The sequence below is a fragment of the Dromiciops gliroides genome, chromosome 4, assembly GCF_019393635.1.
Source record: "Dromiciops gliroides isolate mDroGli1 chromosome 4, mDroGli1.pri, whole genome shotgun sequence".
In the NCBI taxonomy this organism is placed as follows: Eukaryota; Metazoa; Chordata; class Mammalia; order Microbiotheria; family Microbiotheriidae; genus Dromiciops; species Dromiciops gliroides.
Window position 1 is genome coordinate 72,520,187 of NC_057864.1, and position 27,036 is coordinate 72,547,222.

The following is a 27,036-nucleotide window of genomic DNA, read 5'->3' on the forward strand; positions in this document are numbered from 1 at the left end:
TTAAAGGAGCAAAATCCTAATTTGGGACTATATAAAAGGATAACAGATTTAGAGCCAGAGTCTAATCCTCTCATTTTGCAGATTAAGAAAACACAGAGGGGAGCAGCTAGGTGGCGCAGTGGATAAAGCACCAGCCCTGGATTCAGGAGTACCTGAGTTCAAATCCAGCCTCCGACACTTGACACATAACTAGCTGTGTGACCCTGGGCAAGTCACTTAACCCCCACTGCCCTGCAAAAAAGGAAAAAGAAAAAAGAAAAAAAAAGAAAGAAAACACAGAGGCACACAGAGGTTAATGGACTTGCCTAGGGTCACATAGCTAATAAGCATCCAAGGCTGGATCAGAACTCAGGTCTTCCTGACTACAAGTATGGTTCTCAATCAATCAATCAAGTCCTATTTATCATGCACCTATTATGTGTCAGGTATCACGTCTGGTGCCAGAAATACAAGTACAAAAGTGAGACGGTCCCTCTTCATTTTATGACCTCAACCATCACAATTCCCATTCCCTTGTCCCAGTCCATTAGCTCAATATACAAAATCCTTCAACCCAGTCAATAGAACCTTGTGGGAACCATGATGGAGAGACAGCATGGTATAGTAGGCCAGACTCTGGATTTGGGGTCCGGAAGACCTACATTGAGTGTTGCCTCCTATCAGATGCTTACTAGCTCCATGACATCCCAGGCAATCCCTTAAATGTTCTGGGTCTGATGTTTCATCTATCATGAGGGAGTTTAATGGAACTGGATGGTCTGCTCGCAATCAATCTTCCTCTGATTCCGTTCCTTTTTCCTTTCCCATTACCTAACACACGAAATCCATCAGCCCAAAACTTTGGGGAAATTATGATCGAGTGAACTCTGCCATTGTTCCTGGAAGAGAGGCCTCCATCTCCTCACCATCCTTGTGGCTCTCTGGACCAAAGTGCCCTTTCCTGACTGCCAAGGCCTCATATGTGTGTTTCTTCCTCCTGTTACAATATAAGCTCTCTGGAGGACAGCTAGGTGGTGAAGTGGATAAGGCATCAGCCCTGGATTCAGGAGGACCTGAGGTCAAATCCAGTCTCAGAATCTTGACACTTAGTAGCTGTGTGACCCTGGCAAAGTCACTTAACCCTCATTGTCCTGCCAAAAAAACCCAAAACACACACACACATACATATATATGTATATATACATATATACACATATACATATATTACATACATATGTGTGTATGTATGTATGTGTGTGTATGTATGTATATATATGTGTGTATATATGTGTGTGTGTATATATATGTATATATATATATATATATATATATATATATATATATATATATAAGCGCTCTCTGGAGGCAAGGCCTGTATTTGTATCCCTAGCACCTCACATAACAAAATCCTAACAAATGCCTTTGCATTCATATATTCATATTTTCTTGAACATCATCCAATCTAAGATTCGCCCTCCCTTCCGGACACCTTCACCTATCCCAACATCCATCATGCCTCCCCCACTTTCCAGAGAGAGTAATTCCAAAGCATGGGTCAATGCCAACAGAAGAGAAATCTTGCCTAATCCCCCAAACCCACACAAGGTTGACTTGTTCTCTGCACAGTGCTCTGCAAAGGTGTTTGTTTGCACCACTCAGAACTCAGAGGTCCCTAATCATCTCCTAAGGACTGAGTAACTGGCAAAGAAGAAGGGAAATTAGCCCAGCTTGATTGAGAAAAAAATAGCAGCAACCACAGGAGGGCTTTCAGCTTACTCTATCTGGCACCACAATCCACAGAGCATGGTGGCCTACATTTGGCCTATGCCTTAAGATCAAAGGATGGGAGTAGCTAGATGGCACAGTGGATAAAGCACTGGCCCTGGATTCAGGAGGACCTGAGTTCAAATTGGGCCTCAGACACTTGACAATTACTAGCTGTGTGACCCTGGGCAAGTCACTTAACAACAACAACAAAAAGATTAAAGGATCTTGGACTTAGAGCTGGAAGGGACCTCATGGGTCACCTGGTCCAAACCCTCATTTTACAGATGAGTAAACTGAGACCTAGAAAGGCAGTGATTTGCCTACAGTTACACAGGTGATTTGTATTAACACCCAGATCAGCAAATTGCCCCATTGGGATTTAAATCTGACTCCAGACCCAACAAACTTTCAACTATACCATGTTGATGGGGAAGATATAAATAATGAAGGCAGGAGCTTACTCCCACCTGACCCAATTCCTCTGCCGATTCTCCCTCCACCCTCAATGGGGAACTCCTTCTACCCATAGTTCTCTACCCTCTTGCCATTGCTAAGTAGGTCTCTCTTTATATCCTTACCTGAGACCAAGCGGTGGTGAACCAGATGGAACAGGGTCTCTTGAAACAAGGGGCCTGTACCTCAGGTTTCTGGGAAGCATCACAGTGCCCTTCGGGGTACTCATGGTATACTCCATTCTCTAATCCTGCACACAGCACCTTCCGGACCTTTACCCCTCGGCCACAGCTGGCATTGCACTAGGGTCAGAGGCAAGAGAGAAGTGCTCTGTTAGAAGTAAAGCCTAGGGGTGAGGGCAGCTAGGTGGCGCAGTGGATAAAGCACCAGCGCTGGATTCAGGAGGACCTGAGTTCAAATCCGGCCGAAGACACTTGACATTTACTAGCTGTGTGACCCTGGGCAAGTCACTTAACCCCAATTGCCTCACCAAAAAAAAAAAAAAAAAAAGGAAGTAAAGCCTAGGGGGGAAGACAGCTAGGTGGCACAGTGAATAAAGCACCAGCCCTGGATTCAGGAGGACCTGAGTTCAAATCCAGATTCAGATGCTTGCCACTTACTAGCTGTGTGACCCTGGGCAAGTCACTTAACCCTCATTGCCCTGCAAAAAAGAAAAGAAAAGAAAAGAAGAAAGAGAAGTAAAGCCTGTGTCACTACAGTTACAAAGTTACAGTTTGTCTTGGTGTCTTATCCCTCTTCTCCCTGTGGGACAATGTCTCATCAGGAACTGGCAGAATTCCAGCTAAGAGAAACACAGCCCCATTCTGGGGTTGTTTTGCCATCAATTCTCCCCAAAATCTACCGTACAGGACCCCCTTTTGTGAGGCAATAGGGGTTGACTGTCCTATGGTCACATAGCTAGTAAGTGTCAAGTATCTGAGACCAGATCCTGCTGATTCAAGGGTCAGTGCTCTATCCACTGCACTACCTAGCTGCCCCTTTACAGGACCTTTCTGACCTCTCTCATCTAATCTTGCTCTTCTATGCTCCTCCTCATTCACTCATTCATTCATTCAACAAGCTTTTATTATAACTACAATAATCAAGGAGAGAAGCAGCAGGGCCTAGAAGATAAAAGGCCAGCCTTGGAGGCAGGAAGACCCAGCTGGATTTAAATTCTGTCTCTGCTGCAAACTAGCTGTGTGACCATTGACAAGTAATCCCTTAATCTCTCACACCCCTGACCCAGGCTATTCTCTAAATTACAGCAGGAAGAGACCTCAGAAGTCATCTAGCTCAGCTCAATCTCATCTTGGAGACAAGGAAAGTGTCTCTGAAAGATGAAGGGACTTATTTAAGGGTGTCCAGAATTCCCAAAGGATGGGTGGGAAAGGGATTGAAGCCAAGAGCAAAGGAAGGTGGCTAGAAAGGCATAGTTTAGAAAGCAGAGAGTTGAGGAGTAAAGGTAACTGTTCTTGGAGCAGAATCTTCTGGAAAGTCCTGGGAAGATTGGTGAGAAAACCATCCAGGCAAAGGAATGATGCTCTTGCCCTCTAGTGGGAATTTTCTGAAACTGCCACTTTCAGTCCTTAACAAAGCACTCCAGTCAGCTCCACCACTTTCCCCCCAAACCTCCAGAAAGAGTAAAGAGAAGAGGAACGATTGGACGTACTTCCTGCCCAAGCCATGTCTCTACTGCCAGCGTCTCCAAGAGAATCCAAGTTACAGATGAGTTTCTAATTTGTAGTATGGGAGTTTCCCCATCAAAAAGTCCTCAAACCAGTAAAATCACAGGTTCAGACCAAAAACCATTTTTTTAATGTGATGTGTGCTTTGCTAAGTGCTTGGCACACAAAACAATCCCGACCCTTAAAGTTACATCTGACGATGGGAAATAAGATCTCTACTTATTTCTGTCCCAGTTGGCAAACCAGTCTTAAAACCCAGATCATGTCATGCCCACCCACCCACACCCACACATATACACTCCATCAACTCCAATGGCTCCCTCTTACTTCCAGAATCCAGTATAAAATTCTTTATCTGTATGACTTATATTGAATTGCTTGATTTCATAGGGAGGGTTGAGGAGGGAGGGAGGGAAGAAGAAAAATTTAGAACACAGAATTAGCTCAATGACCTTAACCTCATCAGAGTAGGTTCAAGGAGGGAATAACACACACGCCCAATTGGGAGGAGTATTCTATTTAACCCTACAGGAAAGTAGGAGGGGAAGAGGATAAGGAGGGAAGGTTGAAAGAAGGGAGGACAGAGAGGGGTAGGGGGCAGTCAGAAGTAAAACACTTTTGAGGAGGAATGGGGTAAAAGAAGATAGAAAATAGAGTAAATATCATGGGAAGGGAATAGGATGGAGGGAAATAGTTATGATGATTGACTACAGTGGCAAAATGTATGGTACCTACCCTGCTGGGCTATTGTGAAGAAAATTCTTTGTCAAGTTTAAGGTACTATATAAAAGTTAAGATAAACAGGATGCTATCAGAAAAACCTGGAAAGACCTCCATGAACTGAAGCAGAGAGAAATGTACTGTATACAAAATAACAGCATTAGTGTAAGATGATCTGCTGGGAAGCACGTGGTTATTTTCAGCAAGGCAATGATCCAATATGACTCTGAAGGACTTATGAAAATTGCAGTCCATCTACAGAGAAAGAACTGATGGTATCTGAAAACAGATTGAAACACATTTTTTTTTTACAATTCCTTAATCTGAAGTTTTATTTTTATCCATTTTCTCTCACAACCTAGCTAATGTGGAGATGTTTTCCATGACTACTCATTTATAACATATTGAATTGCTTGAGTCCTTGGGGGTTGGGGTGGGAAGGGAGGGAAGAAGAAAAGTTGGAACACAAAGTTTTTAAAAAATTGATGTCGGGGCAGCTTAACCCCCATTGCCCTGCAAAAAAATTAATTAAATTAATTAAATAAATAAAATAAAAATTTTTAATTGATGTCAAAATTTGTTTTTACATGTAATTTGGAAACTGAAATTCTAAAAAAAAATAAAATAAAATTTTCTATCTGGCTTTTAAAGCCTTCGTCACCTGGCCCCTTCCTACCTTTCCATTCTTCTCACACTTTATCCCCTTCCACTTACTCCTGGATTCCTTGTTGGTCCTGGACCACACCACCTCATCTCCCAACTCTTGGGCATTTTCAATGCCTATCCCTCAGGCCTAGAACTCTCTCTCCTCACCTTGGCTTCTCTAGCTTCTTTCAAGTCTCAGCTAGAGTTCTACCTTCTGCAAGAAGCATTTTCCAGTCCTTAACCTTAGTCTTCCCTCTGAAATTATCTCCAATTTATCCCATATGTAGGCTATTTGAACAGAGTTGTTTGTGTGTTGTTTCCCCTATTAGACTGTGAGCTCACTGAGGGCAGGGAATGAGGGGGTTTTTTGGGTTGGGGGGGTAGAGTATGCCTTTCTTTGTATCCCCAGGACTTAGCATGGTGCCCAACACATAGTGGATGCTTAATAAATGTTTGGTGACTATTTGATATGACTTGTCTCAGTGCTCAGAAATCCTTTTCCTTGTTTCTTTCTCTGCACCAACTCAAAAGGTTTCATGGTTCAAGCCATAAAAAACAGGATGAAAATGAAAAAAGAAACTCAGGGTACATTTGGGAGATAGGCTTTACTATACTTTGTCTGGCTCTTAACCTGAAGAAAGGAAGCTTCTAAAGAGATCTAGACCTAGGTTTTTGTTTTCTTTTCATCTAACTCCATGCAATGTCTCACGTATAGAATCATAAATATACAACTCAAATGAACATTAGGGGTCATTTACTCCAACTCCACTTTACAGATGGAGAAACAGAGATCCCAAGAGGGTAAAAGACTTGCCCAAGATCACACAGGTCATAGATGGTAGAGCTAGCATTTGAACCCATGGTAGTGTTTAGCTCTTAGTATCTTGAGTTAGATCAGAAATGGAACTTACAGAATGACTGGTCACCTGCATTACTGCCTTCTGAATTAAGTGTCATTGGTTAGAACACAAGGACTAGAAGGATCTTCAGAGTTCATCTTATCCATTGCCCTGAACCATGCCCGCTAGCCTTGCCAACTTTCCCTGATTATTTGGGATTCTTCTCAAGTATAACATTCAGTCCTTGGCCTCAAACTATTTAGAGAATAAAAAGTTATAACACAAAGGGGCCCTAGAAGTCACCTAGCCCAACTCATTCTCATCTTAGAGATAAGGAACTATGGATAGAGAGAATGGAATGATTTACTGAAGAGCACCCCAAATTCCCAGGGGCATAAAGAACTCAAGGGTCAGAAAAGCAGAGCTTGGAAACCAGTGAGTTGAGGAGTAAAGGTAACCATTCTTGGAGCAGGGTAAAGTGACAAAATCGGAATGAGCTCTGTAGGTAAGCCAGCTACGTACATCTTCTGGAAAGTCCAAGGGGAGGATGGGAAGAAAACCAACCAGACAAAGGAATAATGCTCTTCCTCCCTAGTGGGAATTTCCTGTAATTGCTACCTTCAGTCCTGGACAAAGCATTCCTTCTTGCTCCACCACTTTCCCCAAAAGCCTCCAGAAAGGGATAAAGAAAAGAGAAACAATTGGACACATTGCCTGCCCAAGCCACGTCTCTACTGCCAGCATCCCCAGGAGAGTACAAGTCCACAGATCCAGGTCTTAGCAATATGGTCATCTATCTCAAGACTCTCCTAGCTTATCCCAACTGGGTGGCAATAATATAAAACCATCCTGATCTCCCAGGTCACACTGATTCCTCTATAGTAGAGTCATCAAGGTCACTTCTAAGAAGTAGCCAGTCTTTGTCTTAAAGCTTTTCCCCATGTCTCTAGGGCAAGATGCCCTTGGGCCACTCTCAGCCTGCCACCATCTTACTCCTAAAAGCAGGTAACCTCCCACACAAAGTAACACTTTCTTAATGAGACTCACCTGTTCCCACCCTTGTTCCACCCAGTGGGCAGGACAGTTCCAGCCCCCACAGGGGTAAACAGCAAGGGGCTTTGTGGCCAAGTCACACTGGGAACCTGAGATCACCTTCCCCTCCAAATTTCGACATGAGATGATTCGGCTCATCCGTCCCTCACCACAGGCACCTGAGCACTTGGAGAAACATGGGATCATTGGGTGGGTCGTCTGGGAGTTTTGAAGTTTTACAAATTTGTCTTTATTTGTCTGATGGTTTTCCAAACCATTCATTGTCCACAGGGGAATAAATGAGGAGGCCTTCACCATGCCCCATTCCCTCACAGAAAACCCTTGTTTCTGAAAAGTAAATAAGCTATGGAGTAATGAGCTCATTGAACAGAAACTAAGGGTAATACAGGCATAGGTCTCCTCTATCTCAGTCATCCTCAACCAAGAACTCACTCTTCCTGTCATCTATATATACTTACTCCCCAAGGATCATGAAAGGCTGATGGAACAGAAAAATCACTGGCAGGCTAGACTCACCGGTCCCCAGTCAGAAGCAGTCCACTGCCGGTCACAGGGTGGACCCAGGCACTCCTTCTCACTGACTGGTCTCGTGGTCTCATTACACAGCGACAACCCCACAGAGCAGCGCACCTCTCTCCTCATGGTCCCCTGCCCACCACATCGAGCTGAACACTGGGCCCCATGGAGGAAGAGGGGAGAGGAGGCAAGATGACACACAGTATGGGTATGGTCAATCAGTTTTGTTCTAGCCAGAGATCTAGCATCCCCAGCATCGCTCACTATACCCCACATGTAAACCAAGCCGACCAAGGATGTGAGCAAATCCTAAAGCTCTATGTACTTTTCATTTCTCTTACTAAGTGAACAGTGAAGGAGGCAGATGTGTGTCTCTTACTCCTTATCCAGTTTTGTATTTGTCTGAATATTTCCTTCTCAACACACAAATATAAGGACAGAAACAGAGTGTGCCCCTCTTCTTAAAAAGAATTAACTCATCTTATGAACACACACTCCCCGACCCCCAAGCAAATTACTTCAGTGGTCATGGTCGAAGTGAAGTAAATTCACCAGGAAATTCAGAAAACTGTGAAAGTTCTAACCAACAACACTACCCACCCCCCACAAAGCCCCCAGGTCACCCATTTTAAAGACATCAAACCCAAGGGATGGCCATACCTCAGACCACTCCGACAGTTCCCACTGGGGGCCACAGGCCTTGTTCCTGCACGCCTTCTTTTCCACAGGCCTTGCCAGCCCAGCTGCCACACATAACTCATCATAGACTGAGCTGTCAAAGCCAGGAGCCAGCATCCTCCAGCACCTGACTGTGCGGGCCTGATGCCCCTCCCCGCAAGTCCTCGAACACTCGCTCCATCGGCTTGTCTCCCACCTCCACACAGAGAAAAAAAAAATACAATCCACAGACACAGAATGGGCTGAGTCATGGTCCTCAGGAGAGACATGGGGCCTTCAAAACCTCAGACACAGAGAGGCAGTAAAGAGAGCAGTAGAAATGAACCAGTCGGGGCAACTAGATGGCGCAGTGGATAGAGCACCGGCCCTGGAGTCAGGAGTATCTGAGTTCAAATCCAGCCTCAGACACTTAATACTTAACTAGCTGTGTGACCCTGGGCAAGTCACTTAACCCAAATTGCCTCACTAAAAAAAAAAAAAAAAAGAAATGAACCAGTAGAGAGAGTTCTGGGTTTAGAGTCGGAGGGTCTGGGTCCAAATGCCGGCTCTGCCACATTATATCTGTGTAAAATTGGATGCCACAACCCATCTGAACCTAAAGTTATTATTCATTTGTAAAATGAGAAAGGTTGGCCTAAATGACCTTTGAAGTTCTAGGTGGAACAGTGGGTAGAACACCAGCCCTGGAGTCAGGAAGACCTTTGTTCAAATCTGGCTTCAGACACTTCCTAGCCATGTGACCGTGGGCAAGTCACTTAACCTTGTTTGCCTCAATTTCTTCATCTGCAAAATGAGCTGGAGAAGGAAATGGCAAACCACTCCAGTATCTTTTCCAAGAGAACTCCAAATGGGGCCACGGAGTGTCAGACACAACTGAAGCAACTCAACAACAACAACCCTCTGATCCTAGCAGGAGACCTTAAAGGTTACCAAATTGGCCATGGAGCAGCCATCTCTTACAAGATACAGATACTACTTATCCTCAGTCCCCAAGCTTTATTGAAGAAGCTGTCTTAGCTTCTTGTCCTAGCTCTACCCTGGCAAATTTCTCCCTTTGACCCCTTTATTCAGTCACTTAATGGGTAGTGATCTGACTAGCTCAGCTCCATGCACTGGATACTGACTGGCCTTTCCCTAAAGCTTAGCACTTGTAGGATAAACTTTCTACTCTATGGCTTGGTCCTAGTGTGCTGAAGCCTGGCTGTAACAGGTCTGTCATGGCTATATGCTACTATTGATTAGAAAGTCATGGGACAGTAACTATAACATCAGACAGCAAGAACTGGCTAAACTCCACTATATGCAGAGCACTTTATTTGAGGCATGAGACAGAAAATAATAAAATATACAGCAGTGGAGGCAGCTAGGTGGTACAGAGGATAGAACACCGGCCCTGGATTCAGGAGGACCTGAGTTCAAATCCGGCCTTAGACACTTGACACTGTGAGACCCTGGGCAAGTCGCTTAACCCTCATTGCCCTGCCAAAAAAAAAATATATATATATACACACACACACACACACACACACACACACACACACACACACAGCAGTGCCTTCTACAGATTTGGGTACATGGTTGGTGCTCAGTATATGCTTGTGGAATAAATAAAAGGGAAGACACAGACCCTGCTCTCAAAGAACTTACAGTGTAGTTTGTGAAGTAACATTATTGCATTTGGATGCATGAGGAGGAGGAAGAAGAGGAGGAAGCTAATATTTATGCAATGCCTTAAGGTAGGCAAAGCACTTGCAAACATTATATATTTGATCTTCACAACTCTGGGAGGTGGTTGGTATTATTATCCTCATTTTACAAATGAGGAAACTGAGGCCCAAAGAGGTGACATGACTTCCTCTGTAAAATGAAGAGGTTCGATGATCTCTAAGGCCCTTTGAACTCTACATCTATGGCCCCAAGAATTCTGTAGTGTTTAGGGCAAGATTTGAACCCAGGTTTTTCCTGCTCCAGGTCCAGAACTCTGGACCCCATGCCACATTGCATCTTGTAGTCTTTCTCCCATCTACATCTATCTCTCCACCCCAATTCTTGGGACTTGGGTGCTGCCCCCTTCTCTCACTACACTCCCCCATCCTGGTATTTATTTTCCCTGGTGGCTCACCTGGGTTGGCAATCCCTCCCTGTGCAGAGCTCATAGGCAGGCTCTGGACGGGTCACAGCATCACAGTAGGCCTCCTCCACCTCCACTCCATCGTAACGCACACACATGGCATAGGAGGCACTGATACCTGCTGGATGATCAGAATGGCCCTTAGCCAGGAAGCCCCCATTAGACTCCTCTGCAAAACCAAAGTTCTAGATTCTTTCCTCACAGAGTCAGAGGCAGAATCTGGCCTCTGGCAGTTCAGATCATCTGGGAAAGAGACCATCAGCTGATAGGTGGTAATCCCCAGGCTGAAGTGTTAGGCATAGCCAAAAAAACCATTGGTTAAGGAGCCAGGCAGACCTCTCCCTTCACATACCGGGAAAGGCGTCTCTCCACCCCTCCCCCACCTCCCCCTCAGAACTCAGCCCTAGACTGGTCAATTGGACCTACCAGAGGTACAGGTGGAGCTGCAGGGGGCCTGAGCAGAGACCTTCCAGCGATACATATCAGCCCGGCTGATGTCATCATGACCAGGAGGATTCACGTTAAAATCATTGCTGAGGAGAGAGGCCAGTGTGAGGCACCGAGAGAAGAGCAGCCTAGAAGAGCAGCCTAAGGCCACTGTATGGCTAGGAATGGAACCAAACATAGCTTCTTCAGATATCCCTGCATCCTGGCAGCCATGCTCTTACGCCTCAGGTGGGCCAGCTGGGCTCCTTGTGCCACCGTCTCCCTTCCTGACCCAGCAAAAGCTATTCTCTCCACATGGATTATTAACTTTCCCCTTTTCTTTACTTCTTTCCCTCACTTTTTTTTTTTTGTGTGTGAGGCAATTGGGGTTAAGTGACTTGCCTAGGGTCACACAGCTAGTAAGTGTTAAGTGTCTGAAGCCAGATTTGAACTCATGTCCTCCTGACTCCAGGGCCAGTACTCTATCTACTGCGCCACCTAGCTGCCCCTCTTTCCCTCATTCTTAAACAAGAAAAGGAATCTTTGCCTTTCATGAGGCACTGGAGTCCATATCTACCTTGACAAAGTAAAAGCAGGGCCTTGAAGAAATGGGACTGATTGGTAAGCAATCTAGCCAGGCCAGGCCAGGCCTTATTATTCCCCACTCATCAGTGGGTTCAGTTCCAATTCAGGGACTCCAAGCCAAATATTCATAAATGGTTTCCCTAATACGATTCCCTGGCATAATAGTTCCCTATTATTATAAACATTCCTGATTTGCCACTCTTTGTTAAATGATAGCTAGGTGACACAGTGGATAGTGTTAAACTTGGAGTTAGGAACACCTGAGTGAATCCTGACTCAGAATCTTCATGAGCTATGTAACCCTGGGCCAGTCGTATCATCTTTTTCAGCCTCAGTTTCCTTATCTATGAACAATTATGAATAGCCCTGCCTTCCAAATTTGTTGTAAGGCTCAGATGAGATATATAAAGAATTCTGCATGAAGGCAGCTAGGTGAGGCAGTGGATAAAGCACCAGCCTTGGATTCAGGAGGACCTGAGTTCAAATATGACCTCAGACACTTGACACTTACTAGCTATGTGACCCTGGACAAGTCACTTAACCCTCATTGCCCCACAAAAAAAAATTTTAAATAAAAATCTGCAAACCTCAAAAGTGCCGTTATATATCACATCATATTGTGTCATGTTATGTCATGTATTGTGTTATAACATAATATATCATATAACACTATACTGCACTGTCATATTATATCATATGTGCTATATTATTATACTATATCATGTTATATCATATTATCCATAAAATCTAGCTATTTTAAATGGCAAAGTAAGGTAAATTCCCAAATAAGGAGGGAACTTTATAGCAATCCCTACCCTATGTCCCCTGTCATTTCTACATACAATCAATTCCCACAATGCCTCTCACCTCTCCATGCCAGGGGACTGGAGGGGTTCTGCCTGAAGTTCAGAGCCTAAGCCCACCTGGAAGCCTGAATCAGATGCAGGGCTGTGTTCAGCAGCTATCAGGGTGGGGCTCACAAAAACCACTTCCTCCTCTCCTTGTTTGCCTACTGCCTCGGCTTTTAGCAAATCCTCTAGAAAGGCCTTAGAGGTGGGTATTTGGGATGGTCCTTCCTGCCATTCTTTGGTTGACTGGATCAGTGGCTCTAGGGTTGGACTTCTCCAACGCAATGGAGCAGTAAGCTGCTGAAGTTTTTGGCAGAAGGCAGACCTCCGGGAGTCCCGGTGACATAGCTTCCGAAAGATGTGCAATTGGGTCATTCCAGCCCGCCCCCTCTCCAGGAGCCCCAGACCAGTCATGGGGTATGGAATGGCAGTGCTGGTAGAAATCTGACTCCATTGGAAGGCTGGAAGGCAAAAGCAAGACAGATTACAGTACCAGAAGGACTCACTTCCCAAACTGGGGCACCCAGATCTCCAGGGCCCAGAAGAGACATAGCATATAATATCCCAATGCAACCCATTGGGCTTCACCTTCCTCAAATATCTCTTTTACTTAAGGTTTATCTTTTCTTTCTATTTCAGTGACTTCCCTGCTACCAATGGTGTTTGAAATATGTTTGAAAGCCTCCTAACAATTACTCCTGATCAAAGAGAGGTTCATCCAAAAGACTGAGCTTTCAAGGGACAAGACAGTGATAAGCATTCATTACCCACAGGGCTCTTCCTTAAGCAGGTTTGCATAATCTATATGCAAATTAGCTTACAAGTACTAATCTATGTGTTTATGATAACTAACATGTAATACAATGAAATATAACATGCTCTTCTTGATCACTTACTATGTGCAAAGAATCATGCTAGGTAGAAAGGGATACAAAGGAAAAACGTTTTAGCCCTCAAGTAGCTTACATTCTACCAGGTCTTGGTAAGTAGGGGATACAACATTTACACAAATAAGTATAATGAGTCTACTCTGGTCAGAGAACATTCTGTAAGACATGAGTCTCCAAATCTCAAAAGGAGTGCCTATACCCTACTGTTTTCCCTCTTCCTTCCTCACTTCAGAACTTGTGTAATATTCTCTCTCTCTCTCTGTCTCTCTCTCCCTCCTTCTCTCCTTCCCTCCTCCCTCTCTCTCTCTCTCCCTCTGTCTCTCCCCCTGTCTGCCTTTGTCTGTCTCTCCCCGTCTCTGTCTGCCTTTGTCTGTCTCTCCCCCTCTCTGTCTGCCTTTGTCTGTCTCTCCCTCTCTCTGTCTGTCTATCTGTCTCTCTCTCCCACCACCCTTCTCTCTTTCCGTCCACCTCTCCTCTCTTCAATTCATCTTAAACCCACCTGACAAAGTGATTTTCTGGAAACACAAGTCTGACCATGGCAGTTCGCTCCTCAATCAATTCTAGTGGCTCCTTATTACTTCTATGACCCCTCCACAACTGGTGTCTGGCTTACTTTTCCAGGTTTCTTACCCATTACTCCTCTTCATATAGACTAGGGTTCAGCAAACTGGCTGAGGCTCCTCACATACTCTGTGTCTTGGCATAGGCTGTCCATGAATGCCTAGAATGCCCTCTCATCTTCTTTGCCTCTTAGAATTATTAACTTCCTCCAAAGCTCATCATAAGCATCGCTTTCTTCATGGGACACCCCTGAGCTGCTAAGGCTCCCTTGGAAATTACCTTATATTTACTTTGCACATATTTTGCATATGTTTAAATGTATGCATGTTGTCTCCCCAATAAAATGGAAGTTCTTTGAGGACAGGGACTGTTTCATTTTTATCTTTGTCACCACACTAACTAGAACAGTGTTTGGCACATAGTAGACACTTAATAAATGTTTGCTAACTGACTGATGGAACAGTTCCATGAATTGTGATACATTGATGTAATGGACTTGTTATGATGCACTTAAGACCATGTAAGTGTGAAGAATACAAAGAAATCTACAAATCACTTTTTGAAATATGGGTAGAAAGGGGAAAACATAGAATAAGAAGAATACAGTACACACTGTGATCCAAAAAAGAAGAAAAATGAATGACAATGACAGAAAAGGAATGGCTGAAAAACTATCATGGTGATCCATATACACTAAAATGAATTTAAATGTGAATAATTACTAAGCAAGTTTAGTTGATTATATTGATGTTCAGTTAAAAAACAAAACAAAAAATAAAACTTAAAAATAAAAAATTTTTAAAATAAAACAAAAGCAAACTAGGTCACATTTCTTCACTCTTGAGCCCTGATCATTTGTGACTCACTAACTGATTCTTCAATATATCCTCTCTGCTCTAATAAAATAGATCTCTTCGCTGTTCTCCACATAGTCAGTGCTCATTCTTTCCTCCCTGCCTTGGTTCTCCCCATATGGATTACCCTCACTCAGGGTTTTACTCATGCAAATACCATGGAGAGTGGTACTACTGGAAGGAACCAGGTCACCAATCCATTACTTTTTCCATTATATGACACTAGCTTTTTACTGCCTTCATAATCAGGTAAACTAAAGGGCAGAAATCTAAATATGAAAACTAATACTAGATACAAAAAAGGCTCCTATTCACTCTCAATAAGAACCCTTATTATTGCTTCCCACCCTACCAGAGGTCAAAGAGATTCACCTACCCAAGTCTGCTTCTCCACCAATAGTTGCCATCTCTGCTTCTCCTCCCCTGGTGGTAGGATATGCTTGTTCTACCTGGAAATGAAGCTTCTCTTCCCCGTCTCCCAAGGACTGGCCCCAACCTGCAGGCTGAACAGCAGCTGTATTCCTTTGGACAAAGCTTCTGTAGCCCAAACTGATCTTCCTGGTGTCTCCTCCCAGTGAGATCTGGCCATCCACCTTCCCTGGGGAGATGGCAGAGATCCAAGTGGCATTGAAGTCAGCAGTGGGCCCAGGCTCAAGTGGATCAAAATCCTGGTTCTGATGTCCATAGGAATCTGGGCCATGGAGAGAAAGGGGAGGCGCTGGAGCTGGAGAGGCTGTGCGGAGAGCTAGCACCTGAACCCTGGGCACCGTAAAGTCATAAGATATGTGAGGTACCTTCCCATTGAAATTATAATACTGAAAGTAAAAAGCAGAAAGCAAGTTTGTAGTAAAGCTACTCACGACCTGAGAGAAAATGATGCTTCCCCCTTACCCACTTCGCATCATCTCATCCTTCTCACTGGAGGTGCAAGAATATTTACATTGTATATCTATACATGGGCCGGTGATTTCATCAATGAGGGGCATTCTTGGCAATTTGTCTGCAATTAAAATTCCTAAAGGGTTGCCTGGGAGCACTGAGAAACTGGTGACTTGTCCGTGGTCACAGGGCCCGTATAAAAAACAGACTGTGGGGCAGCTAGGTGGCGCAGTGGGTAGAGCACCGGCCCTGGAGTTAGGAGTACCTGAGTTCAAATCCGGCCTCAGACACTTAACACTTACTAGCTGTGTGACCTTGGGCAAGTCGCTTAACCCCCATTGCCTCACTGAAAAACAAAAACAAAAACAAAAACAGACTGTGAACCTAGACCTCCCTTACTCCAAGGCCAGACCACAATCTAAGCTGAAGAGGCTCATTGCTAGGAGGCTGAACACCAGGAGACACTGGGTGGTTTGGTTTGGGGTTTTTTTTTAACCATGCCAACTCATGAATTTATCTATGAAGTCCTACACACACGTGCTTGGCCCATGTTCCCAGGTCTTGGAGGCCTCAGTTCCATGTCATATTAAGTTGTGTGAATCCGGGGGGCAGCTAGAGGGCACAGTGGATAAAGCACAGGCCCTGGATTCAGGAGGACCTGAGTTCAAATCCAGCCTCAGACACTTGACACTTACTAGCTGTGTGACCCTGGGCAAGTCACTTAGCCCTCATTGCCCTGGAAAAAAAAAAAAAGACACTATGAAGTTGCGTGAATCTGGGCAAGGCCCTTACATCTCAATCTCAGATTCCTCACTTGTTAAATGGGAACAAGGATCATACTCTCATGTGATGGCTGCAAAGAAAGGGTTTTGTGAACCTCAACAAAGTAGGGGGAGAAATGAACTATTATGGGTGAAATCATAGATCAAAGGAGCAAGGATTTTGAATCAGAAACGACCAGAGTTATCATCAGTTCCAAATCTTCATTTTAAAGAATGGGAAGGGGAGAGAAATAAGAAGTTATTGAGTATCTCCTATGAGCCAGGCCCTATGCTAAGGTCTTTACAAATATCCTTACAACAACCTTATGTGGTAAGTTCTATTATTATCCCCACTTTACAGTTGAGGAAACTGAGACAGAGGTTTAGTGACTTGCCCAGGGTCATACAGTCATTAAGTGTAGGAGACCAGATTTGAAAATAGGTCTTCTTGACTCCAGACCCAGTGCTCTATCCACTGCACCACCTTGCTGCCTCTAGGCAGAGAGCTCCAACCCCCCTTTCTTCTTACTAACCACTTCCCCAGACTCTTAGGTTATAGAGTCTCCCACAGCCAGCCCAATCATTCACTGCACATTTCTCCTTTCTCCACCCCATCAGGGTCTCCCTTACACACCATGGCATTCAAGGACTGGTTGGTGGGGCCCTGGGCAATGATGTACTCCAGCCCTTCAGAGTGCAAGCTAGGTGGGCGCCGGTACTTAAACACAGTTCCAGCCACTCGGAAGTTCTGAGGAGGGTCCACAGCATAGTTCCCATTGATGAAGAAATGCCCAGCTTCATCTGCCAGTGCTACAAAGAAAAGGGGATGCAAGAGAATGGAGAAAGAAAACAATTAAACAGACGGACATCCAAGAAGGGCAGAGACTCTCCTGATGGAGTTTTAAAAGGATCCTCAGAGACCCCTGACCCAATGCCCAGAGACAGGCTGTGATGACAAGAGAGATTTGCTCTGGTGTCTGTCAAGGGAAACAAGTGGTTCCAAACCTTGGCTCCTTCTCCAAAACTACTCAGCTCCCAGCCCAGAGTCAGCAGGATCAGCACCTGGTTATTTGTGTTGAGGAGCCTGCATGTAAGTGGAAGAGGAGCTCACAGGCTTTCACTTGGAAAAAGACTTCAGAGTTCAGCTAGTCTCTTCTTAGAAATGAGTAGCTGAGGCCCAGGGAGTTGTATTAGGGGAAGGCTATTATCCAATCAGAAGGGGACTGCAATGGATAGAAGGGGTTGCACCATGGGGGCATGGAGCTGGTTTCCTAAGGAAGGACAGGCTCACGCCCTGGCCCTGGCCCTGGCCCTGGCCCTGGCTCCTTTACCAAGGATGTTTTCCGTCTTCCTGCGCTCGATGATAAGGATATCGGTGGCACCAAGAGGGATATTGGTGACAAATACGTAACCTGGAAAGATGAAAAATTACTTTGTTGGGAAAGAAGAGCCCTACACTCAACTTAAGAGTGTTGAGCCAAGGACTCAAAGAAAAGGATCAGCCAAGGGCACCAAGTGGAGAGGAAAGGGAAAGGTTTGAAAGACATCAGGTACATCAGTGGGAAGAACCCTGCATTTGGTCAAAGGAACTAAAGTCAGAGCCTTTTCTCTGCCATTTACTATCTGTGAGACCTTGGGCAAGTCAGTCAACCTCTGTGGGCTTCAAACAAAGGCTGGAAAATGAAGGTGTTGGACCAGATAACCTATAAGGTCCTTTTCAGCTCTAAATCTCTGAGCTTATAAAAGCCTCTAAAGCCAATTAGCAAAGGTGATATGAACCATTGTAGCCCACATCAATCAACATTTATTAGACGTCTACTGTGTGCCAGGCCCTAAGCTAAGTATCAGACTGTTGGTGGTCTCAGGCAGTCAAAAGAAAAGAAACAGGCAGTTCTATATAGTAGAGCTACCAAGAGAGTCCAACAGCTCCAAGGAGTAATTGAACTGTTGTAGTAACAGTAACAGTAACAGTAGCAACAGTAGTAGTAGTGATAGTAGCAGTAAAAGTATTGGTGGTAGCAGTAGTGATAGTAGTACTAGTGGTAAGAGGAATTATTGTAGTAGTGATAGTAGCAGTAAAAGTATTGGTGGTAGCAGTAGTGATAGTAGTTCTAGTGGTAAGAGGAATAATTGTAGTAGTGATAGTAGCAGTAAAAGTATTGGCAGTAGCAGTAGTGATAGTAGTACTAGTGGTAAGAGGAATAATTGTAGTAGTGATAGTAGTAGTGATAGTAGCAGTAAAAGTATTGGCGGTAGCAGTAGTGATAGTAGTACTAGTGGTAAGAGGAATTATTGTAGTAGTGATAGTAGCAGTAAAAGTATTGGTGGTAGCAGTAGTGATAGTAGTACTAGTGGTAAGAGGAATAATTGTAGTAGTGATAGTGGTAGTGATAGTAGCAGTAAAAGTATTGGTGGTAGCAGTAGTGATAGTAGTACTAGTGGTAAGAGGAATAATTGTAGTAGTGATAGTAGCAGTAAAAGTATTGGTGGTAGCAGTAGTGATAGTAGTACTAGTGGTAAGAGGAATAATTATAGTAGTGATAGTAGCAGTAAAAGTATTGGTGGTAGCAGTAGTGATAGTAGTACTAGTGGTAAGAGGAATAATTGTAGTAGTGATAGTGGTAGTGATAGTAGCAGTAAAAGTATTGGTGGTAGCAGTAGTGATAGTAGTACTAGTGGTAAGAGGAATAATTGTAGTAGTGATAGTAGCAGTAAAAGTATTGGTGGTAGCAGTAGTGATAGTAGTACTAGTGGTAAGAGGAATAATTATAGTAGTGATAGTAGCAGTAAAAGTATTGGTGGTAGCAGTAGTGATAGTAGTACTAGTAGTAAGAGGAATAATTGTAGTAGTGATAGTGGTAGTGATAGTAGCAGTAAAAGTATTGGTGGTAGCAGTAGTGATAGTAGTACTAGTAGTAAGAGGAATAATTGTAGTAGTGATAGTAGTAGTGATAGTATTGTTGTTGTTGGTGGTGGTGGTGGTAGTAGTAGTAGTAGTAGTAGTAGTAGTAATAGTAATAGTACTACCAGTGATAATAGTTGTAAAAGTAGTAGAATTAGTAATAGTAGTAGTGATAATAATACTCATAGTAGTTGTGGTGATAGTAGTAGTGGCAATAATAATAGTAGAAGTGATGATTATCATAGTGGTAGTAATAGTGATAGTCGTGGTAATAGTCATAGTAGTAGTGATAGTCATAGTGGTGGGAGTGGTGATAGTAGTAGTTCTAGTGATGGTAGTAGTGGTGGTGGTGTTAGTAGTACTAGTGATAGTAGTAGTAGTACTAATAATAGTTGTAGTAGTAGTATTAGTAGATAGCACTTTAAAGTTTGCAAAGTACCTTACAAATATTCTCTCATTTGATCCTCACAATAACCCTGAGAGATGTATTACACCCACTTTACAGATGTGACAGACAGGTTAAGTGACTTACCCAGAGTGACATTGCTAAGAATTGTATAAAACTGGATTGAACTCATCTTCCTAACTCCAAGTCCAGCACTCTTATCTACTAGGCCACTTAGTTTCCTGGGGAATATCAGAGTAGAATAGGGTCAGATAGGTGATCTAGTCCAGCCCTATTATCTCACAGATGAGGAATCTTAGCCCAAGAGAAGTGAAGGAACTTTCCAAAGGTAACACAACTAGTTAATGTCAGAGACAGGATGATAGCCCAGGTCCCCAGTCTCCAAGGGCTTTACTCTTCTATCTACACCACACTGCCTGCTTCAGTGACCCAGGAAGATCAGAATGACATATAAGGAAATTGGACTCCTAGACTAAGACCTAAGAGCAGGAAGGGAATAAGGGAAAAGAACCACAACTGAAGTCACCTCTCCTTTAGTCTTACCAGGCCTGGGGCCTGAAGACAGGACATATTGGTTCTGTCTCCTTCCCAGGCTGATACAGCTCCCCTTCCTGTCCTCCCCATGGCCCTTTTAGGAACCCTGGCATATCATCAGCCGGGTGTACCTAACTGTGAGATCCCTTTTCGGAAGCTCCCTGAAACTCGGTAACATGTACTGCCATCTCCGCCACAAACCCGGCACCTGTCCATCGTCTGGAAGGAGTGGAGGCCACCATCACACCCAACTGGCTGCAAAAAGAAGAAAGATAGGGTGATTCCCAGGATTTCTCTAACCTTGACTTCAGCTCCCTCTTAGGGATTCTTAGGAAAGGTACTTTTTTTCCACAATATCTTTTCTCTATGATTATATTTCTTTAAGGCTTCTTCTCCCTTCTAGTGGACTGTTCCCAGAATGACTGTTTTCCTCCAGTGATCCTCATTCCAGAGGAGACAGTATGTCATAGTAGAGAGATTGATGAACATGGAGCCAAGAAGATCTGGATTCAAATCTCACCTCTGACATTAACTAGCTGTCTAATTTCTCCTCCATCTCTTTTGATGGTTCATTATCCAAATCAGAGGCTCTAAGTGTGGGTATTTTGGAAAGTTCTATCCTGGGGCCCCTACTCTTCTTTTTTCTATACTTTCTTTTTGTGACCTCATCTACTCACATCGATTTAATTATCATCTCTCTGCCAATTATTCTCATGTGTATCTATCCAGTCCCAGTCTTTCCTTTGGCCATCAATCCCACATCACCAATAGACTATTAGACATTTTAAATTGTATGTCCCAGAGATATCTCAAACTTGACATGTCCAAAACAGAACTCATTGACTTTTCCCCAAAATACAGTAGTCTTCCAAACTTCTCTATTCCTTTTGAAGACAATACCATCTTTCCAGTCTCCTAGATTTATAACCTCACCCTTATCCTCAACTCTTCATTCTTCTTCATCCCATATAACCAGTCATCTGCCAGATCTCACCATTTTTACCTCCACTAGCATAATCACTGAGTTAGTTCTGGCTCTTATCACATTTCCCTTGGACTATTGCAGTGACTTCTGAATCGGTCTCCCTGCCTCAAGTTTCTCACCAGTCCACTCCATCCTACACACTACTGCCAAAGTAATTTTTCTTCAGTACAGATGTGATCTGATTACTAAAGTCAGGCAGCTTCCTATTGCCTCTAGAAATCAAATATAAATGCTTCTTTAGCTCTTAAAATCCTTCACAACCTCATCCTAAACTGAGCTCTCCAGCCTCATCGTACATTACTCCGCTCCCACCCAGTCAAACTGGCCTCTCTATTCCTCATAAATGATGCCCCCATCTCTCTTCTCTTTGCTTTTATCCTGGCTATTCTCACTACCCCAAATGCTCTTCTTCCTCACCCAAGGCTCATGGAACCCTCTCTTCCTTCAAGACATCACTCAAGCATTACCTTCCACATGAAGACTTTGCTGATCCTCTCAGCTGCCAATTCCCTCTTTCTTAACCTCCCTTATGTGTAACTTTATACACACACACACACACACACACACACAACAAGTACTTTGTCTCCGTTTATGTTTATTCTGTACATACTTACATAAGCCCCTGTTGTTTCCAGGTTAGAATGTAAATCCCCTCTAAGTAGGCATGTGTGTGTGTATACACATACACACACACACACACATATATATATATATATCATACACACACATATGCCCCATGTTGAGCACAGTAGCCAGCACACGATAGGCACTGAATAAATATCTGTTGACTGATTTTGTACCCTGGACAAGTCATAATCCTGCTGAGCCTCAGTTTCCTCATCTGTTGAATGAATCATTGAACTAGATGGCCTTTGGGGATCCTCTTAGCTCTTCTTCTCTGACTACTGACCTCCCTGGCTTCCTTGAAGTCCCAACTAAAATCCCACCTTCTACAGGAAGCCCTGTAGAATTAACCCCTCTTAATTCCAGTTCTTTCCCTCTTTAATTTTCTCTTTATCCCATATATAGCTTGCTTTGCATATACTTGTTTGCACATTGTCTCCCTCATTAGATTTTATGCTCCTTAAAGGCAAGGTTTGCCTTTTACCTCTTTTTTTTTTTGTATCCCCAGCACTTAGCACATTGTGCCTGGCACATAGTAGGTATTAAATAAATGTTTATTGATTGATCGATCGATTAATTGATTGGTGACCAAAGAAAGGTAGCAAGCAGGGTTTTCACATGGCCTGGTATATGTATCCTGTCCATAGAAATGACCGTTGGAGTGATGCCAGGGATGATCAATGTGAGAGAGCAAAAAAAGTATGGGTTTCCCCCCTCTTGGTTATGTTTTCTCATTATGTGGGTCCCCTTTTCCAGATTTGCCCTGGTTAGCGGGCAGTTAGGCCTTGTAGGTTGGTTTTTAGATTCCCTATCCCCATTCCTAAGGTGGTCAAAGGGATATTTCCTAATCTGCTCAGCTACCAAAGTTCCAGAGACACAAAGATGATATAAAAGAGAATTTGGTCACTCTCACCTTACTGGACCTCAGAGGGGTTTGAATCAGATGGCCTCTGACATTCTTTTGACTTTTAGATTTATGATCCTATGAGAAGTGCCAGACAAGAGATTTTAAATGTTTGCTTTTGTAGCAACTGGTTTCTTCTTGTTGTTATTCAGTAGTGTACAACTCTTCATGACTGCACTTGGGTTTTTCTTAGCAGAAATACTGGAGTAGTTTGCCATTTCCTTCTCCACTTCGTTTTACACATGTGGAAACTGAGGCAAATAGGGTTAAGTGACTTGCCCAGGGTCACACAGCTAGTAAGTGTCTAAGGCCAGATTTGAACTCAAGAAGATGAGTCATCCTGACTCCAGGCCTGGTACTCTATCCACTGCACCACCTAGCTGAACCAGCAACTGGCTACTAAGAGCCAAAGAGATGGTGATTACTCAAACACTGTATAAATTTTCCAACTGGTGAGGAAGCAGCTCTTGGTGTTCTCCTCTTAGAGGACCCCACCTCACACTGGCCATTGATGCAGACTCCTTGATACATCCGGTCTTTGCAAGAGGTCCCATCTCGTGCTTGTACCATTAGCTGCCTCTCCCCACTCTTGGTGGTACACTGGAGGTCACATGGTCTATTGGAGATGCTGATGTAATCATCTGGGGTTGGGGAAGAGTAGGAAGGAAGAAAAAGCTGACTTATAAGTGGAGGCAGCATAGGACAGTATGGATTTGGAGTAAGAGGACCCAGGTTCAAATCCTAGCTCTGCTAACTAATACCACTTTCATGGTCATTCCCTTTTCCCCACTTCCATTCCTATCCTCAGAAGATGGAGGCCACCTATCCCAAGGTTCCTCCTGGGGAAGCAGTGTGGAGCAATTGCTTCAGAGTGAGAAGATACGGCTCTGCCACTGAATACCCATGGGATCCTAGGTCTTCCTCTTTCCCCTTTCTTTTCCCATTCCTTCCATCTTCTGATTCTCACTGAGACAGACAACCACATCCCAACCAATCCTACCAGCCCACTTGCCCTCCCATGCATCCAATGTGTCAAGGCTGGACTCTGCCACTGGTTCTTCCTATGTCCTGTGATCCAGAGGTCAGCAGCTTTCAAATGAGAGATGTCTGAAGTTGTGGGGTTACCTGGGTATAGAGGGATCCAGTGGTAGTGGTGTTTTCCAAAGGCTTTGCCATTGAAAAAGGCACACTGCTGTTGCTTAAAGCTGTCTGAGTTTGCTGGGCAAGGCTATAATACACAATGAAAATGACAATGATAACTAATAATGACGGCATTTGAATCACAAAGTTCCCAAAGCCCTTCACATATGTTATCTCACTTGAGCCTCACAACAACCCCATGAGGTAGTTCCTAACTCCATTTTACTGAGGGGAAAACAGGCTGACAGAAGCTAAGTGATTTTCCCTGGGTCACACAGATAGTAAATATCTGAGTCAGAATTTGAACTCAGCCCTTCCTGCCTTCAGGCCCAATGCTCTAAGCATTATATCACCTAAACCTCCAAAGAGAGAGGTCTAGTAGCTACAAGACAGAGAAGACACTTTCTGGCCCTCTGAACACACAGCAAATGAGCACCCTCACACTTCAATGGGGGTATTTTTATCTCCAGGAGATAAAAAGGAAAGGTTCTTTTCTGATTTCCAAAGAATGATAGGACAGTTGAACTATTACTTCAGAGCACAATGGAGCAGCTCAAGCCTACCTTAGTTTCTTGGTCCATTTGCAATGAAAATATTTTTTCCTAATGAATAAGCAAATTTATGAAATAGACCAGGATATTTCACAACCCTGTGCCTTTATACTGGTGTTTTAAACTAGTGTTTTTTACTAGCTATGTAAGAAAGAACAATAATGTCATATGGCAATATCAGTTATGCAAAAGACAAACCAACCAAAAAACCCAGCAATCAAAGGATAGGAAAAAGCATTGGGACTTGGCATCAGGAAGACCTGAGTTCAAATTCTACCTCAGATAGCAACTACCTATGTGACCTTGCCTTGGGCAACCTCTTAGCCTCAGTTTCCTCATCAGTAGAATGAGGATGTTGAACTCAATGGCCTCTAAGGTCCTTTCTAGCTATAAATTTATGATAATGTGAAATCCATAATCTATGTGGGGAGGAGTAGGAATAAGGGTGTTATCTGATTGATAATATTGGCAGGTAGACCAGACACCATACCTAACCCAATTAACAATGGGCAAGTCGGGGCAGCTAGGTGGCACAGCAGATGGAGCACTGGCCTTGGATTCAGGAGGACCTGAGTTAAAATCCAGCCTCAGACACTTGACATTTAACTAGCTGTGTGACCCTGGGCAAGTCACTTAACCCTCATTGCCCTGCAAAAACAAAAACAAAACACACACACACACACACACACACACACACACACACACACACACACACACCCGCAAAAAAAAAAAACAAAAAACAATGGGCAAGTCTTTTGTCCTTCCATGGAAGGAAATGAAATAATCATGCATTAAATGCCTGCTGTATATACTATACACTTTGCTAAGTGCTTTGCAAATACTCTCTCATTTGATCCTCCCTACAACCTTGTAAGATAAGGGCTATTATTATCCCTATTTTAAAATTTAGGAAACTTTGACAGATAGAGATTAAGAGACTTGACCAAGGTTACACAGCTAGTAAGTGTCTGAGGCTACAATGAAACTCAGGTCTTCCTGATTCCAGGCCCAATGCTCTATCCACTGTACCACCTCACTATCAGGTACCATTCCTCAGCACTGTCAGGTACTTTTAGCTGCCTGGCAACCTTTCCAGAGACTCAGTTGCTGGTCTCAGTAAGGACTCTGGGTAGATTGTAGAAATGCTAAATACTGATATCAGCTCTTACCTGTTGATGGCAAAGATGGTAGTCCTTGGACTGGCCTGTACACATGACATTGCTTGTTCCCTGAGATGTGAGAAGCCTGAAAGGCAAAAGAATTGGGCAGACTTCTGGGGGCAGAACCAAGATGGCGGAGAGAAGCCAGGAAGTTGCCTGAACTTTCCCGTGTTTCCCTCAAAAACAACATTAAATCAAGCCTCTAAACAGATTCTGGAACTACAGAACCTACAAAAAGACAGAGAGAAACAATCCTCCTACTTGAGATAATTTAGAAGACTTCAGGAAAGGTCTGTCTCACCTGGGTGAAAGGGGAGGGTGCCTCAGCACTGCTCAGGTCAGTGGGCAGCTCGACATTGCTACAACTCGACAGAGCTGAGAGTGGGGCAGCTGAGAGTGGTACAGTTAAGAGCAGTAAGAAGCTTTCAACAGTGACGCCTGTGCCCCAGGAGTAGACTTCAACTTTATAAGTTTAAAAATAGGCTACAACATGAGAAAGAAACAAAAAAGGACCCTTACCATTGGGAGCTTCTATGGTGAAAGGGAAGACCAAAACTCAAACTCAGATGAATTTGTCAAAATGCCTACAAGTGAAGACTCAAGTGGGAAGATGATCTTGTCTCAAGACCAAAAAGCCTTCTTTGAAGAGTTCAAAAAGACTTTAAAAAACCAAATGAGGGGGCAGCTAGGTGGCACAGTGGATAAAGCACCTGCCCTGGATTCAGGAGGACCTGAGTTCAAATCTGGACCAAGACACTTGACATTCACTAGCTGTGTGACCTCAGGCAACTCACTTAACCCCCACCACCCCGTGGGGGAAAAAAAAAAAAAAATATATATATATATATATATATATATATATATATATATATATATAAAACAATCAACTAATAAACACCAAGGAAAAAATTACACCTAAAAAAAGGGGGGGGGGCAGCTAGGTGGCACAGTGGATAGAACACTGGCCCTGGAGTCAGGAGTACCTGAATTCAAATCCAGCCTCAGACACTTAACACTTACTAGCTGTGTGACCCTGGGCAAGTCACTTAACCCCAATTGCCTCACTTAAAAAAAAATGAGAGAGGTAGAAAGAAAATGGAAAAAGAAATGAAAGAAATGAGAATTACACTACAAAAAGAAACACAAAAATTGACTGAGGAAAACAATTCCTTAAAAAATACAATTGGCCAAATAAGAGGAAAAAAATGCCTTAAAAATTAAAATTGGGCAGATGGAAGCTAATAACTCTAATAGACACCAAGAATCTGTCAAGCAGAATCAAAAGACTGAAAAAATAGAAGAAAATGTGAAATACCTCATTGAAAAAACAACTGATCTAGAAAATAGATCCAGGAGAGATAATCTGAGAATTATTAGACTACCTGAAAGCTATGATCAAGAAAAGAGTCTAGACACCATATTCCAAGAAAGAAGTTGAAGAGGTGAATAGAATATTAGAAAAGTTAGATATGATAGATATCTGGAGAAAACTGAATGGGGATAGAAAGGAATATACCTTTTTCTCAATGGTACATGGCACATACTCAAAAATTGACC

The 27,036-nt window shown here is 43.5% G+C and overlaps 1 protein-coding gene across 1 annotated transcript in view; it reads right to left on the reverse strand.

Moving 5' to 3' along the window:
* Positions 1-27,036, reverse strand: part of LOC122752488 (ADAMTS-like protein 2) — a 45,529-nt gene that overhangs the window by 3,134 nt on the left and 15,359 nt on the right. Inside the window, exons 3-16 of the mRNA XM_043999290.1 lie at positions 25,489-25,564; positions 23,754-23,856; positions 23,124-23,269; positions 20,247-20,370; positions 17,605-17,685; positions 16,908-17,083; positions 15,010-15,448; positions 12,348-12,789; positions 10,896-11,002; positions 10,461-10,590; positions 8,321-8,534; positions 7,661-7,816; positions 7,139-7,309; positions 2,325-2,501 (exon numbers count right to left, since the gene is read on the reverse strand). Of these exons, the coding sequence (XP_043855225.1) occupies positions 2,325-2,501; positions 7,139-7,309; positions 7,661-7,816; positions 8,321-8,534; positions 10,461-10,590; positions 10,896-11,002; positions 12,348-12,789; positions 15,010-15,448; positions 16,908-17,083; positions 17,605-17,685; positions 20,247-20,370; positions 23,124-23,269; positions 23,754-23,856; positions 25,489-25,564 (2,542 nt within the window). The remainder of the gene's footprint in view (positions 1-2,324; positions 2,502-7,138; positions 7,310-7,660; positions 7,817-8,320; positions 8,535-10,460; positions 10,591-10,895; positions 11,003-12,347; positions 12,790-15,009; positions 15,449-16,907; positions 17,084-17,604; positions 17,686-20,246; positions 20,371-23,123; positions 23,270-23,753; positions 23,857-25,488; positions 25,565-27,036) is intronic.